We start from the raw sequence: 17,923 nt of genomic DNA on the forward strand, positions 1-17,923 counted from the left end.
AAGAAAATTTCAAAGGGGGGCAAATAATTCTGACTTATTATATATATATATATATATATATATATATATATATATATATATATATATATATATATATATATATATATATATATATATATATATATATGCACGGTTGAATTATCAGCCCTCTTGTATATTTTTACCCTCAATTTCTGTTTAACAAGGAGAAGATTCTAATCATAATAGTTTTAATAACTCATTTCTATTATTATTAATATTCAGAATAAAGTGGCATTTCAAGGCTTAATTAGGTTAAAGTGTAATGATGGTTTGTTCTGTAGCCAACTGAAAAAATATCTAGCTTAAAGGGGCTAATAATATTGACCTTAATGGTTTAAAAAAATGTGAAACTGCTGTTTTGCTAAAAAAATAAAATAATAATAAAATAAACTATTTTCTACATAAGAAAAAATATTATAGGAAATACTGTGAAAATTATCTTGCTTCATTAAACATCATTTTGAAAATATTTGCGAAAAAAACCTAAATTCACAGTAGGGTGAATAATTTTAGGAAGGATTATAATTTGGTCCCACTTTATATTAAGTGTTCTTAACTACTATGTACTTGCATCAAAAAATAAATACAATGTACTTACTGTGTTTATGATGTATTTGAGAACACTTGTGGTGCTTTTGAGTTGGGATAGAGGTTGGGTTATGCACAGGTTTGGTGGTATGGGTAGGTTTAAGAGTGGGTTAAGGTGTAAGGGATGGTCAACAGTGTATTTACAAATGTAATTACAAAAGTTAATTACAGATGTAATTACATACATGTATTTAATCAAGCATAAGTACACATTAAATACATGTATTTACACAATAAGTACATTGTAACAAATTAATTCCTGTGTAAGTACATATTAGTTAAGGCCACTTAATATAAAGTGGGACCTATCATTTTAATAAAGGGTGAAGCAGAATTACATAAATGTAGCTAAAAAATAAATTAATAAATGGATTAAATCAAACTTTCCCAATTGGATTAAACTCAAACCACTTTGCGCTTTAAACTCAAACCTAGATAAAACTATTAAAAGTCTTGTGACCACTCATCTCTCTGATGTTGTCTTCCGGAAAGACACGTCTGAGTTTATCAGTCCCCGAACATCCATCAATCCATCAAGCCTTTTTTTTCTCTGGGAGCTGATCGATCATCCTTATCTGACGGAATGGGATGTGTGATTGTCAGGAATTTCGCTCGGCGGACCACACCAGTGTTTCAAGCTGACTGACAGCAAACATTATTCTGCTCTGTGACTCTCCAACATTCACAGAAGTAATTCACACCGTCGGCCAATCATCCTTATTTATTTTGCGTTTCTGAACTTAAAGAGTGTGTCGGTATTCCCTGCTGTGAGACTCTCTGAAGACGGAGTGTTTGTGACTCGTTCCTGCTTGTTAGTTTGTGATTGCTGCTAGTGCGGCCCAAAGACTAAATAAACAGTTGGAGGCTCAGCTTGACCTCTCGACCTTCTCTTTGTTCGCCACGTCGTCTTATCTCCTCACGTCTTCTGGCTGACAGCCATCGGACTCCTCTGTTGCTCTCCGTCTGTCTTTTTCTCTCCGTTTTTTTTTTCTGACAGGCTTGTTTGTCTTTCTTTTTCAGGGCTAAAGAGTACGAGACCTGCATGGAAGCCAAAAGCCAGACCTCCGACTCTCCGTACAAGGCCAAGTAAGCCCCCCCTGCTCTGCTTTTTAAGGATCATATACCCAAACAGGGGTGTTATGCTGAGTATTTAGGTCTTCATGCTGTCTTTCAGAGCTTTAAACTTCAGAAATGATGCCCGCCCCAGGGGTTTCCTTTATTAAAGCTGTATTGTTTTGCTCTAGATGCAACGTCCCGCTTCATACTAAGTGGCCTTAACTATTATGTACTTAACTACATGTTTTTACATTGTACTTATGATTGATTAAATACTTACATGTATCTACACCTTTAATTAATTTCTCCCACACTTAAACCTACCCTTTCCACCAAACCTGTTCCTAACCATACCCGTATCCCACCTCAACAGTGCCTGAAGTGTTCAGCTATACATTATAAACACATTACGTACTTTGCATTTAATTTCAATGCAAGTACATAGTAGTTAAGACAACTTATTATAAAGTGTGGACTAGATGCAATACTGATGTCTTAAGTGGTGTTTTCATGAATCTACTGTTTATAATTGTTTTCATTTTTGTTTTGGTTGATCAAGTTTTGAGCTTATGCACATTGATAGTATATCCTTAGATAATACACTTAATATAATAGCTGCAGACCCTACAAAACCAAAACAAAAAAACAACAACATATATCATATTTATATACTACACTACCTGACAAAGGTCTTGTCTCCTATCCTAATTTTAGGAACAACAAATAGTAACCACAACTTGACCTCTACTTGATCATTTGGTATCAAAAGTGGCTTATGTGAAAGGTAAAAGCCTCTAGATTACGCTTATATTACCAAAATAAAATATGATCATGCCTTGATTTTTAATTAGGACAGTAAGGTCTGACTTTGCTCAGACAAAAGTTTTGTCACTTACAAAAATGATGTCCAGTATAGAATATAAAGTAATGCTGCAGTGAAGAAACAATGAATATTGTGTCTGACTCCATCATGAGCTTGGAGGACTGCATCCATACATCTTTGCACTTACTCAAATCACTGATTAATAAAAGCATCCGAAATGGCAAAGAAAGTGTTCCTGCAGGACTCCCAGAGTTCATCAAGAGTCTTTGGATTCATCTTTAATGCCTCCTTCATCTTACCCCCAGACATGCTCAATAATGTTCATGTTTGGTAACTGGGCTGACCAATCCTGGAGCACCTTGACCTTCTTTGCTTTTAGGAACTTTAATGTGGAGGCTGAAGTATAGAGTTCTTGGGCTGCATTTACACTGCAGATCTTGATGGTCAATTCTGATTTTGTGACTGTATGCAATTTTTTTGATGACCTGTTTACATCCTCTTTTAAAAGTGACTCTTATTCGATCGTCTGCATTTACACAGCACACGGCAAAGGCGCAATGACCAGGGAAAAAAAGAGCGGGCGCTGACTAACAGCTGATAATTAAAGAGTGCTCTATTCCTGTATGTGATCTGTTTGCAGCTTTTGACAAGCTGCTTTACTATAGTTTTACTATAGTATATATATATATAATAAACATATAATAATAATATATGTAATATATATATATAATAAACATTAGGAGTCTTTGTAGTGTCCACATATAGATAACAAACTAAACATGCGCATGTGTGTGTCTTTCTTGCAGACTCCAACGTCTGGTGAAGGACCTGGTAAAGCAACAGCAGGGGCAGGACAGTGGCCAGTGGGCCAGTAACAAAGTGTCCGGCCTGGACAGAACTCTTGGGGAGATCTCACGAATTCTAGAAAAACAGGTTTGTTCATCTCTCTCAGGTCTCGTTTGCGCTAGTGCGTTTTAGTTTAAAACAGCGTTTTAGAATGAAAATGATCCGCGTCCATACTAGCGTTTCCCCCAGCGTTTCTGAACATCTCTCCGTCTACACCAAGGGTCTCAAACTCAATTTACCTGGGGGCCGCAGGAGGCAAAGTCTGGGTGAGGCTGGGCCGCATAAGGGATTTCACAAAAAAAAGTCCTCAAATGTCATTATTAACAGTTTTAATTATTTCTTCTGAACATGAAGTGTCCTGAACATTAATAGAACATTGAGTGAAGATTATGAACAGTTCTTCTGAACATGGCATCTTTTGCCTACTTCTTGCTGCCAGAGACTTGACAGCGCTTCTTCTCACAAAACTGAACCACATTTGGCTTTAGAGCAGAAGCAGTTGAGACCCTCAGTATGGCTTGAAGATGATCATCATTAAGTCTAGACCTGTACTTTGACTTATTGAAGTCCTAGGGAAAAAAGTGGGGGAAATAAAACACCCCCACCCCACTCCAGTCACATCAGTCTGTACCAGTCTGTATCTACCTATAATATCAATATATATAAGATGCAGGGCAGGCACGTTCACACATAGGGCTCAACCTGTGCAGAGCACATGCCCTTTTTAGTCTTGCATAGAAAGTGCCCTTCCAAAATGATCAAAAGTGCCCCCGCGACGCGACACACCCTCGGTCCCGCCCTTCAGTAGGCGCGCGATAACACCGCTCTTGAGTACGCGCGCGATAACACCGCTCTTGAGTACGCGCGCGACAACACAGCTGATCAGAACGCGCGCGACAACGCGCATTGAGTGACAAGCGCGCTGTGTACGGATAGAATCAGCGGAGAGGGGAGCGCTCTCTCTCCCCGCTCCGCTGATTCTGTCAGAGTACAGCGGTCGGCGCGGGCCACAAAATATTGCACTGAGGGCCGCAAATGGCCCGCGGGCCGCGAGTTTGAGACCCCTGGTCTACACCAAAACACTGAAAGCGCACATCACGCAGATCTTGTTCAAGACCAAGGTTCGAGATCTTGAGCTTAAAAAGCTTGGTGACCACTGCTCTAAAGTAATGTTCCAGAAGCGACTCCAGACCTTCACAGTGCACTTCCTTTACTGGAGAAAGATACCAGAATATGGCTGAATGGATGTCTGTTGTTTATCTGTCCATCTGTACTACTGCACCGCCACACCAGGGTTCATCTGAGACCGTAAGCATCTGAGCGGCGTTCAGGCCAGTCTGTGTCAGTGTCTTGGGGGCTTTATTATCTGTAGTCTAGTCTGTGTGGATTGAATGTGTATTTGTGTGTGTGTGTGAAGGGATTTGACTTGAAGATAAGCCTCTAGGCTGCTCTCAACACCGACTCCCCTGAACCGCCGGCTTTGGCTGCCGTCCTCCCCGTCTCGCAGTCTATGCAGAGTATCGCTTTCCATCCCCAACTCTCTGCCCTCGGTTATTTGGTAATGAGGGCCAGGTTAGGTGCTTGTTTTCATTGCCGCAGATGTTATTAATTGGCGGCGATCCCCGTTTTGTCAAACAGACGAACATGTTTTCAAGCGTTTAGCTGGCTACTGTTGCGCGCTGCGGCTTTCGTGCAGAAATATGTTGGTTTTTCAAAAGTAAATATAATCCGGATGACTTGAGGTAACAACGCCGGGAAGCTTTTGAAGATGTGTGTATTTTAGCGACTGTTTGGTTTTTCTCTTATGCTGTGCCCTGACAGAACTCTACCGAAATCTCACTATTCAGTATGAGCTGTGAGATTATATCCGTCAATTGTGCTTTAAAAGAACTGTTGACTTTTCTGGTTTTTGATAGTACTTTAAAAGATAGATTGTTCTGGATCTGTTCTGAAATTCAACTCCAATTGTTTATTTCCAGTATTGCTTTTTGTATAGTGTAAAAAAAATCAAGATTCCACACATTTCCTTTATGTTTTCTCTAAATCTTCACACTTTAAAGACAGTGCCGTAACCTCAGTCTGGATTTAGCCACGGTAGTTTCAAGATACATTAGAGAGTTGCTTGTTGCTGTCGCCGAATCCTTGACAGCTCTCAGCCGCTTCTCCTGCGAGCCAAGCGATTGTTGAATTGTGGCAACAGCTGAAGTCAACTCTTCCTTCACTCCGTTGATATCTGATTGTAGACCGCTGATCGCACTTTCAATTTTAATACAAATGTCATTTTTCAAAGGGTCCAGCGATTGTTTAAACATTTCAGCTGAAAGTGATTCTCTATCGTGAGTCAGCCGAGCTAACGTTAGCTGTATTAGCTCGCATCTCTTTGCTACCTCGTTTGCTGCCAGGAGCAGCCATTCTACACACCATATCCACAAATTTACTGTCCGTATGTATGTATAACCTGTATTATAGCAAAAGAAAGTTTGAAAATAACTTCAAATAACTGCAGTGGCGCAGTGGGTAGCACGTTCGCCTCACAGCAAGAAGGTCGCTGGGTCGCTGGTTCGAACCTCGGCTCAGTTGGCGATTCTGTGTGGAGTTTGCATGTTCGCGTGCTCCGATTTCCCCCACAGTCCGAAGACATGCGGTACAGGTGAATTGGGTAGGCTAAATTGTCCGTAGGGTATGAGAGTGTGTGTGAATGTGTGTGTGAGATGGGTTGCGGCTGGAAGGGCATCCGCTGCGTAAAAACTTGCTGGATAAGTTGGCGGTTCATTCCGCTGTGGCGACCCTGGATTAATAAAGGGACTAAGCCGACAAGAAAATGAATGAATGAATGAATGAATGAATGAATGAATGAATGAATGAATAAATGAATGAATGAATGAATGAATGAATGAATGAATGAATGAATGAATGAAATATCATCGCCCTGCTGTAAAATCCAGCTTAAACCAGCCTAAGCTGGTTGGCTGGTTTTAGCTGGTTGACCAGCCTGGTTTTAGAGGGGTTTTGGCCATTTCCAGGCTGGTTTCCAGCCATTTCCAGCCTGGTCTTAGCTGGTTAGGCTGGAAAATGACCAGCCAAATCCAGCTAAAACCAGCTTGACCAGCCTGGTTTAAGCTGGAGATAGCTGGTTTTACCTGGACTCCCAGCTTAGCTAGGCTGGTCAAGCTGTTTTTAGCTGGTCATCTCCCAGCCTGACCAGCTAAGACCAGGCTGGAAATGGCTGGAAACCAGCCTGAAAATGACCAAAACCTCTCTAAAACCAGCCTGGTCAACCAGCTAAAACCAGCCAACTAGCCTAGGCTGGTTTAAGCTGGATTTTTCAGCAGGGCTGTGAGGAGCTTACTATAAACGCGTCTGCATCGTGTTCGTGCGACAGCGCCCCTTGTGTTTTCTCAACACAAACTAAGTTAACATAATCGTTTTTACTAATTTAAGTGGATTGAACAAAAATCAATTAATCTGTCCCAAAGAAAGTGTACAGTACCTGACAAAAGTGACTCAATGAAAAGAATGACTCAAATCACTTATTAATAAAGTCATCTGGAATGGCCAAGAAAGCATTTCTGCAGGAATCCCAGAGTTCATCAAGATTCCTTAGATTAATCTTCAATGCCTCCTCCTCCCTCTTACCTCAGACGTGCTCAATAATGTTTGTGTCTGATGATTGGGCTGGCCAATCCAATCCAATTTCTGTGAGAATCTTGGGTCCACTTTTCTTGCTCTTACAATTGGGATTTGACGACAAGACTTTTGTCAGGTAGTGTTTACAGAGGCATTGCATATTTTCAATTTCAATTGTGGCTTGATTATGACAACGTTAATCGAGATTTAAACAATTATTGTGTCATTTCTCTCCCCTTTGCATCGGTCCACATTCATTCTTTTGCAAAGCTCAGTTTCATGTGGAAATCAGGGAAAATCATGTAATGTGACTTTTGCAGAAGGGGATGTGCTTGTTTTTAGGGAAGCATATTAGCCGGCAGCTAACTCTCTGCAACCTCTCATGGTCGCCCACTGAAGCTGTGCAGGGCTGCGCCCGGTCAGTATATATGGGAAAGCTAGGTTCCTGCTGGAAGTGGTGTTAGTATGGCTAGCAGGGGGCACTCAACCTGTGATCTGCGTGGGTCCTAACGCCCCAGTATATTGATGGGGAGTCTATACTATGTACTCAGTGAGCACGGTTAAACCGAGGTCCTGACTTTCTGTGGTCATTCAAATTCCCAGGATGTCCTTTAAAAAAGAATAGGGCTTTAACTCCGGCATCCTGGCCAAATTTGCCCCCTGCACTATCCATCATGGCCTCCTAACCATCCCCATATCATAATTAGCTTCATCACTCTGTCTTCTCTCCACCAATCAGCTGGTGTGTAGTCTGGCACAATATGGCTGCCGTCGCAGTATCCAGGTGGATGCTGCCTACTGATGCCGGATGAGGAGATTTCCCCCCAAAAATGTGTAAAGCGCTTTGAGTGTTCAGAAAGGCAATATATAAATGTAGGGAATTATTATTTTTATTATTACATTTATTCATGTTTTTAAAAGCATGAAAGGGGAATTTAGGACTTTCTTAAATTCAGGAACGCTTAATCAAGTAAACTCAGCACACCTGAAGCAACTATAGGTGCATGGGAGAAATAAGCATGTAAAAATGTGCTAAAGGAAAACAAAGAATCCCACACAATATCAATTATTGCTGAATGAATCATTTATTATATATAATTTTGGTCCCATGACCTTCATCAGACATGTACACAACATATTTTAAAATTGTTAGTCGGTAAACATTAGGGGTGTCACGATTTCGATTCTTAATTGAGCATAAATTTCGATTATCGAATCAAAAAATAGAATCGTTGATGCTGCCACGCCCCCATGTCACGTCATATTGGCTTGCCAAGCGGGAAAAAAACAGGCTTGTTGAAGTGCTTGTTAAACTGCAGATGCAGGAGACGCATCGACAGAACTTAAACCCTCTCCTCTTACAATGAAGTCGCCGGTGTGGAAGCATTTTGGAGTTCCAGTGAGTTATGTTGACAACGTTTGTGTTGTCGACAAAAAAGCACAGTTTTCAAGCTCTGCTATGCACGTATTACGTACGGTACGTCCGATAGACAACACCGACATCGCGATCCTCCGCCTGCCCCTGTTGCAAATCCGTTAGCGAAAAGTACACACTCAGGCCCTGTTTACACTGTCTTTGTTTTTTAATGGCATTATAGAACAACAACGATTTAATCCACAGTGGCGTGTAGCATTTCTGAGCAGCCCTCCCTCCTCTCTACCTCTGAAAATGCCCATCACGTGACCACACAGACACAGACGCACTCACAGCCATGCGCTCAAGACAGCAGGTTCAGGCAGTCAGAGGACTGCTTCAATCTTTCACTCACTTGTACTTAGTCATTTTAGCGAACAACTCAGATACTGTTGGCTGGTTTCAGTTGGTTGTGCACCTTTTTTACCGCCGCCATTATAACAACACAGATCACTGCCTATTCACGAGTCCCGCAGAAAAAGTGATTGACAGGTGGTAATTATGTGTGTATCTTGCCTTTATTCATTTACTGTATTAGTTTATGGGTAAAACAAAGACTATGCAGGTCAGGTAGTTTAAACGGTAGGCTACAAGTAATTAATTGGTCATTAATTAATTAATTATTCATAATCGAAAATCGAATCGTGCCTTTAGAATCAAAAATGTAATCGAATCGAGGATTTGGAGGATCGTGACACCCTTATTTATTATATATAATTTTGGTCCCATCAGACATGTACACAACATATTTTAAAAATGTTAGTCAGTAAAGATCATTAAAGCAGGTCAGTTATCGTGCATAGTGCAATTTAGCAATTGTGCCTCTTTCATTGAGAGCTCAACTCACTAGGAGTTTGAAGACTCCAAATGCTCAAAAAGTAAGTGTTTGTGTTTAACAGTACACGCACAAAAATTCAATCGAAATCATCTGTATTTCTATAGCGCTTTTACAATGTAGATTGTATCAAAGCAGATTAACATAGAAGTTCTGGTCAATTGAAACCTTGTCAGTCCAGTTTTCAGAGTTCAGTTCAGTGTGGTTTAATTTTCACTGCTGAACGTGCAAACACTGAATAGCAAATCCATCCACAAGTGCCAAACCAAGCAAGCAGTGGCGACAGTGGCAAGGAACAAACTTCACCAATTGCCGAAAGTGAAGGGAAAAAAAAAACTTGAGAGAAACCAGGCTCAGTTGGGCATGACCATTTGTCCTCTGGCCAAAATTTTTGCAATCTTTCTACAGTCTAGGCGCTGGTGGCTGGAGAACGCTGGACGTCCATTGTGGAGAAGCTGCAGGTGTGTGTAGGTCACCAGCAGCTGTTCAGGCTGGCCCACTGGATCAATGCGGGGAAATGTCCATCACTGGGATCTTTCAGAAATCGATCTCATGCTCTCCACTTCTCCATGGCCACCCAGCATCAGCTCATGATGCGGCCTAGTCCAGGATTACGGAGACCTCAGGATAAGGAAAAACAGACTAACCTAAGCGCGTAGATGTCGTTCAAATTGTAATGTCTTTTGAGAAGTGTCCCCAGCTCCGGTTGCTCTAATTAAAGTAAACTGCAACAACAATGTTAACAGAGGATTTTGTTATTCTAAATGATTCATGGCTGATTTAAGCATTACATTAACACACACACACACACTTGTTATACACTGTACTGATCAACAAGTCAGTTGTTGGACGACTTGTCAGTTAGTTGACCACTGAGACCAATCTCTGGTCAACAGAGATCAATAAACAGAAATGGATCGGTGACATCACTTTGGTAATGAAACAAGGCGTTCACTGTTTGTTTTGGTGCTTTTCTGTTATACAGTCAATAAAGAGATGTGCGGTTTGGTGGGTGTGTCTCAGTGGGTGGATGGATGGTACATTGATGGTGTGCCTGTATTGACCAGTGGGAGGAGATGTGGGTTGTTAATGGTCTCTCTGAAAGGAAAGGAGAAAGGTAAGGGAGACAAGAGGGTGGTAAAGCTGAGCTAATGGGCAGGAGGAGGGCCGAGGGAGGAGAGGAGAGCATAAGCTGCTAGAGAAGAGCGAAGGGGATGCAACCGTCAGCAATAAAGCCCATTCACAATGTGAAGTGTTGATTGATAGGGATTGTTTCAAATGCTTCAAAGTTGTGAGATAATTTAAGATGGTTTATGCCATTTTTATTACATTTACTATTGTTGTTTTTTCATACTCAAATGCCACTTAAAATTCATATCAGTTCTGGAGTGCCACCAGTAAAGTGAACACACATTTAATTGGATAGTTCTCTCATAAATTTGCATTCTGTCATTATTTACCCTTCACTTGCCACAAATCTTTGTAAGTTTATTTTATTCTGTTAGACTTTCATAGTATTTGTGTTTTCTACTGAGGATGTCAGTGGTTTACTATTTCCAATATTCTTCAAAATATCTTATTTTGTGTTCATGTAAACAAAACAAAAAGAAAAGTATAATGGGACCTCTTGGTGTTAAGTAAGTACTGAGTAAATTTCTATTTTTTTTTATTGCGTGAACTATCCTTTTGAGTTGACATTGACCCATCATTTCTTTAACAACATGTTTATTTAGATATCTAGCAAGGTAGGTCTACAGTAACTTAACACTGATAATATAACCAACACGTTCGACATTCAGTTGAACCGATTTTCTCAGATCAGCCCAGAAGTGTCTCTGAGTGACAGCTTCTATCAAGAACTTGAGTACATTTCTTGCGTTCTGTCCCCAAGGCCTCCTACACAAACTCGCTCTGGAGATTTCCACAGAGACTCCGGTTTAAAGGACTCCCGCCGTTTTTGTTTTTCCAAGTCGCTGGAACGGTGAAGTGCTTGTGGAAATGTCAACTCCTCAGGCTCTTTCTTGTAGCCTTTTGGGAATAAGAGTCTCTTTTAAGAGTACAATTTCTGGACTTCATTTAGACTGTCAGTCACATCCATGGATTCCTATGTCCAGGTAGGTCTGCACGCCACCAAAATCGGGCAGGTCTGTGAACCCTAGTTGTCGAGCAGTTCCGCCTCTAATCCCAGGACAAAGTCAAATAAATACCCGTCTCCTTCATTGGGAGTTGGCGTACAGCTCTCCCCCCTAGCATCACATCGAGTCAAGAACGTTTACATTATTTGACCTAACAAGCATCTCTCATGTCACTGACTCACCTACAGATTTGTTTTTTTTCTCATACCCATATCTGATTCAGTCTCCACTTTCTCCACTAATTCCTCCAACAACACCGACTCTCTGCGCCCCTTCTAGCCCCTCAAGCAGTGCGGCCTCCCCCACTCCTATTTCCTCATGCTGACTTTGCTTGGGCACAGTCTCCGACCTTTGCCCGCCTCTCCCTCTGAGCCCTCTAATGGTTTATTTTGTGTCAAACCAGGTTTCGGGTTGTCTCCAGGAGAACTGGCTGATCGAAGAGCCCTTTTTCCCTTCTTGTCATTCAGGGGAGTTTCTTTTTCCTCTGATCTGTGCTATTTTACCTTAGCCGAATGAGCTCACGTATTTACATTCTGCCAGGGAGTGTTTGTCACTGCTTTCAAATAAAAACCAGGCCAAGATCGACGGCCTTTATGACACTTGAGGGACTGTCAGGAACATTCAGGGCCTGCTGGGCCAGCCAGTATTTACATTTTCATTTGCCAGCTGTCAGGGGTTGGCTCCCCTTGGTGGCCAACTGGTGGCTCGCTGTACCTGATCAAGAGGCCCAAGGATGTGGGAAAAGGCGCCAAGGGACCCTGCCTGAATTGTACTTACCCTCAGACTTTTTGTTTTCAATGATCTAGGGCGGAGAAATGGTGGCTAACTGGTGATTTTCAGTACCTGATCAAGAGGCCAAAGGATGTGGGAAGAAGTTCCAAGGGACCCTTCCTACAGTGTGCTTGCCCTCAACCCCTGTTTGATGACCTTGGGTGGAGAAATGGTAGTCAACTGCTGGTTTGCTCTACTTGATCAAGAGGCCTAAAGATGTTGGAAAGGCCACCAGGGGACTGTTACTGCATTGTACTTGCCCTCAATCCATGTTTGATGACCTGATGTGGAAAAAGAGTTCAGCAAATGTTGGCTGAAGACTTACTTCAGAGTGATGAAGACTAGTGATTGACTGTCTGTGTGGTGCGAACATTAAGCATTAGGTGAGGTCTACTATGCAGTCCATTAGCTAGCCAGTCTTTTGACTCTTTCTATACTGTACATTTGGCTAATTGCTATATTATCTGGAGCACTGGATCCCAGTTTCCCTAACACACATGATTCAACTCTGCAATTTAATTCAGTTCAATTCAGCTTTATTTGTATAGTGCTTTTACAATGTAGATTGTGTCAAAGCAGCTTCACATAAATGGTCATAGTAACTGGAACAGTGTGGTTCAGGTTTTAGTGTTTAAGTTCAGTTCAGTTCAGTTTAGCTCAGTTCAGTGTGATTTAATCATTACTGAGAGTTCAAACACTGAAGAGCCAATTCATCGATGCGTAGCTCTACCAATCCTGAACCATGCGAGGCAGTGGCGATAGCGGAGAGGGAAAAAAAACTTCACCTGATGGGAGTGAAGAAAAAAAACCTTGAGGGAACCAGACTCAGTTGGGCACGACCATTTTAATTTCTCCGCTGGCCAAAAGTCTTGCGCAGAGCTTCATTCGCCGTGGTTAAGGCTGGAAGATGGCCCTCAGATTTATTAGAAGAAACTCTAAGACAATGAATTGTTAATGTCTAAAATGTAGTGTTGGAGTGCTTATGTACAAGAGTACTTTTTATTTTTGAATGTTCTTGGCTTTGCCTAAACAAATATACAAAAAAATCTTTATATATTTAATCTTGCGTGTTTATTTTTTCTAGTCTTTTATTGTTTCGTTGTTGGTTGGTTTTTGAGGTTGCAAATGTTGGTTTTAGGATCATTGAAATGTATGACAAGAACTACATTTTTCAACAAGCCTCTTCATAAAGATGTGTGAGGTGATCGGGTGTTGCCTCTCTGCTGTTGAGGGACAGGTCGAGCTTTAGGAATTAGCAAGAGAGTTTAAAAAAAAAAAACATGGACATAGTTTTTGCATTCCTTCACTGTGTGCTGTCAGTAAGGTAATTTTCAAACCCTAATTGCCTGGTAATTCTTTTGTTCCACTTGGCTGTTGCTTGTGACTGTAAGAGAGTAGAGGATTCATGTTTCCCCTCAGGTGCATGTTTGAATGGGCATGAAGACAGCTATTAGAAGAGTCAGAAATCCGTGGTGGATAGAAATGCCCTCGGGTGGCTGATTTTTGATATCTGCTCGATAATTGAACTTATAATGTTTTGTACCTTTTTAATGTTCTTGGTCAGAGGTTAAAAGAAGCACATGATGAATAAACTTGCCAATTTCTTTTCTCCAGAATTAGCTTCATGCGACGGGTTTACAGTAGTTTTCTTACTGATTTTACATCACTAAACATCCAATGGGTTTCTTTTGATAATTGTTTTCAAATTGAACAGTTGGTTCACTTTGAACACTTCCTTTTAAAACGATCTACATACTTGAATCTGTGCTATTAAACTGTGTTACTGCTTACAGTACTCTTGAAGTGGTTTACAGCTCCTTTTCTTTTAATGAGAGTCCTCTTCAGGGAACTATGTTTATTTCTATACTAGTTTCTACACTCGTCTGCAGGCCAGTGCTCTTATTCATTCTGAGATTTGGAGCTGTCGCAGTAACCAATGGGGGGGATGTTCACATCACTGCGCCTCTTGCCAAAAGATGGATGGGCCTAAGACGGAACCTTAGTGAACCCCTTCGTCAAAGAATGCCCCAGCCAGTTGTTCTCCATCTGTTGCAAAAAGGGGGATGCAGCATTTTCGGAGTGTTCCCCTCCCCCTGACATTTCATGTTGGCTAATTAGAGTGGTTTGTAGGAGGTGAACACGCAGACACATCCAGCCCTCCCTTCCACTTAATGTTTACCCCACACCCGTACCCTTGTCCTGGTCCACCAACGGGAAACACAGCTGTCTGGCCCTTTGATTTGCCTCGTCTAAAATGGCCACTCTTGTTAGTAATTGGATAAGATTGCTGAGGCCATATAATTTGCCCCCTTCCTTTCGCTGTAAGCATCTGATCTGTTTTCAGGTCTTCTGTTTGAGTTGAAAGTACAGACTCTCATCCTATTATATTGTCAGTAGAGTGTTTTTTGAAGCAGGGTGGCACACCAGGCAAATACAACAGCACTAGAATTGGGAATTAGTACCAGCTTTGCACGTCACTTCTGAACTGTTTTGTATTTGACCTGTCAAGTGATGTTTTGTCATATTATAGTCTTGCCTTGATGTTTAACATCAATATATAGTATCATTGGCAAGTTCATGATGAGTGTGCAGTAGGTAGCTTTATTTAGGGCGTGTAACTAACTCTATTACATGCTGCTTTCATACTCAAATAACTTTAGCCATTTTAATGTACAGTTTAGAAAACAGTTGTTTTATATTCATTAGGCTCAGTCTGCATGAATGTTTCTGGTAACACTTTATAATAACTACACACTATGAATCATTTATTAAGCATTAGCATCTAGTGAATTCATTATTTGTTAAGCAATAACTCTACATTAATAGACCTTAGTATACAGTTTATAACTGCAGCTACAAATCCTCTATTCTTGACTTATAAGCATCTATATAATGTGTTTAATAATTGTATTTTCATACTTCGTTATTGATTTATTTTTCATTACTAAATTAACTATCGCATTATTTACAAACTAGTTGTATTTAAGAGTAGTTGAGGCTTTTTAGGATCATTCAAAATGAGTTAGTAAATGATTAATAAACTATTAAAATCAACATTTATATATCTTATTGTTCAGGCATATTAATAGTTAACTAATATGGTAATAAATGCTATATTAACTCAACTTCATGCAGTTTTTTACCTAATCTAAAGTGGGGACTATTCATGCTTTATAAATGCCTTATAAATGACTATTAAAGGCTTAGAATCAAATGAACAATAATCTTTGCAATCTTTTCTAAAAAGTAAAATTACTGTAAAGTTTAAACATTGCTGAATAACAGGACATACAACATAAAACTGTATAAAACAACAACAATATAATAATTTTAATAATAAACTCTACAGTGATTTTATTTTAGATAAGCTTGCAAAGATTTATTTTTTATTTGAAGCACAGTTTCATCTGTGTATCTGTAAATTAATAGGAATGAATAATGTCATTTTTCCTGTTTGGAATTTAATTGAGCCTTTATTTGTCATTTATAAAGGATTTATAAAGCATGAGCAGTCCTCACTTTAGATTAGGTCACAAAACTGCATGAAGTTGAGTTAATAAAGCATTTATTACCATATTAATTAACTATTAGTATATGCCTGAAAAATTAGATATACAAGTGTTGATTTCAATAGTTTATTAATCATTTACTAACTCATTCTGAATGATCCTAAAAAGCCTCAACTACTCTTAAATACAACTGGTTTGTAAATAATGCGATACTTAATTTAGTAATGAAAAATAAATCATTAACAGAGTATGAAAATACAATTATTAAGCACATTATATAGGTGCTTATAAGTCAAGAATAGAGCATTAGTAGCAGCAGTTATAAACTGTTTACTAACGCTTATTAAAGTAGAGTTAATTAATAACAGATAATGAATTCACTATTTGCTAATGCTTAATAAATGATTTATAGTGTGTAGTTATTATAAAGTGTTACCATGTTTCTTCCACTTAGTTGTTTATAAGTGGCATTGAAATATATTGTTCTGTTGCCAGACAATTACAAAGTCTTTTCTTAGTTATGTTAAGATGCAGATGGCATGTTAACACAATATTCCTGCTGTTGCGGAATCATGCTAGTCGCAAATAAATAAACATTTGCATTGCTCATCTGACATGGCCTGCCGAAAAGACATATCAATGCCAGATGACTCTACTGAGAATGGGAAGCCCCTGGCAGCATGTTAAAGTTGCAGTTTTGGTAACTGCAAAAGTGCACAATAGCATATGAGCATGTAAGTTACTCCACATACTTTTCATTTTCGGTTAAGGGCCTGAACAAGACCTTTATCCTTGCTTTCCACCTTGTATTAATTAGATCCCTTGCTTGGCATGCATGTTGTTAAACTCTTTACATCCTCACAATCAGATGCTTATCTCATCTACAATCCCTTTCTTGAACTCCTCCAGATTCCAGGTACTTTGCTCGACGTAGGGATCTATCAATACGCCAGACAGGGCAAGGTGAGACACCTCCCGCTGGACTGAGTTCTACACGCCATCGCCACACAGACCCCAGCTAACTCCTCCAAATGCCTCATAAATAGGCCACCATGAGCGGCCAAGCCTCTTGGAACTTGGGGTTTTGACAGAAATGTGCTAATGGCTATGTTGCGAAGCAACTTGATTTACTGTTGCGACCTGGGTTCGTCCTCACGATATAGGCACTGAGGCACCACGTCCATCTTCACGGCGCTGTCAGGGAGCTTTTCTTAATCCCAGCCGCTGTTCAAGCGTGCTCCACCTTTGGTGTACCTGACAACAAGCTTGTTCCAATCTCTTAACCCTGGCAGGGGTTCAACCGTCTCTTTGCCACCGGATCTCCAGGAATGACTCTTTGGCGGCACCTGTGATTGACAGGAGAGGAGCTTATATGTAATTTTGCAAAGCGCTTCCTCTGTTTGCTGCTCAATATGTTCAGGCTTGTTGGCAGCCTCCGCCATCTCCTGAACAAAAACATCTGACTTTGACTGCTGTCACACAGAGTATGAGAATCTGACCTCATTATATGGAGTAGGTGCAACGTTTTCTCTTCTCTTCCCCTCTTCTGTTCTCTCCAATCTTGCAAATAAACGACTCAACCGATGTCGCTTTCAAATTCAGAGATGCTGATTTATGTGTTGCTTCGTGGCAACATTGGGGTCGAACTCATCGCCAACCTCTGAGGCACTTACTTCCTTTACTTAAAGTTAAGAAGCTGGGGAATTCTGACTCTAAAGAGTATGACTCATTTAAAGGGCTTCCACTTTGAACTTTAAAGAATTTTATGATGCAAGTAAAAATGTCCCCTCCGTAAACAGTTTGATTTGAGAAGCATGTCAGTTAAATGACTGTTTTACGTCTCGTCTTACTCAAAGACGCCCATTCGCTCCGTATGAGTTTCAGGCACAGTTTGGTTGACCCTCCTCTTAAAAGTTTTACAACTGGTATCTATGATAACCAACATCTGAAAGCTGCATTTGAACCTCCCCTCTCCTTAAAATTGGGAAATCCTGAAATAACTTCAAATACGTCAATGTCATAACTAAGGTTGTAACGGTATGAATTTTTTTACGGTATGATAATCGTCTAAAACAATACCACGGTTTGACGGTTTTGCGGTATACGGTATGTTACAAATGTTACAAAATAATAGAACAGTGAAGCAAATTTGACTTTTTCCAAATAATATATTTTCAGTTACTATAAACAACACCACTTACAATGAACAAATAAAAAAATAAGAAAATAATAAATAATGTGTCAAAGTCCAAATAAAGTCCAAATAAACATGGTGCAAATCCTCAGTAAAAAAATAGA

At 40.2% G+C, this 17,923-nt stretch overlaps 1 protein-coding gene across 4 annotated transcripts in view; it reads left to right on the top strand.

Annotated features, from left to right (window-relative positions):
- The window catches only part of scaper (S-phase cyclin A-associated protein in the ER), a 219,691-nt gene that overhangs the window by 96,267 nt on the left and 105,501 nt on the right, over positions 1 to 17,923 (top strand). For all 4 annotated transcript variants that reach the window (XM_005163154.6, XM_005163155.6, XM_005163156.5 and 1 more), the window contains 2 exons: positions 1,630 to 1,695; positions 3,295 to 3,421. In XM_005163154.6, the coding sequence (XP_005163211.4) occupies positions 1,630 to 1,695; positions 3,295 to 3,421 (193 nt within the window). The remainder of the gene's footprint in view (positions 1 to 1,629; positions 1,696 to 3,294; positions 3,422 to 17,923) is intronic.

The sequence above is a fragment of the Danio rerio genome, chromosome 25 (assembly GCF_049306965.1).
Source record: "Danio rerio strain Tuebingen ecotype United States chromosome 25, GRCz12tu, whole genome shotgun sequence".
Classification (NCBI taxonomy): domain Eukaryota; kingdom Metazoa; phylum Chordata; class Actinopteri; order Cypriniformes; family Danionidae; genus Danio; species Danio rerio.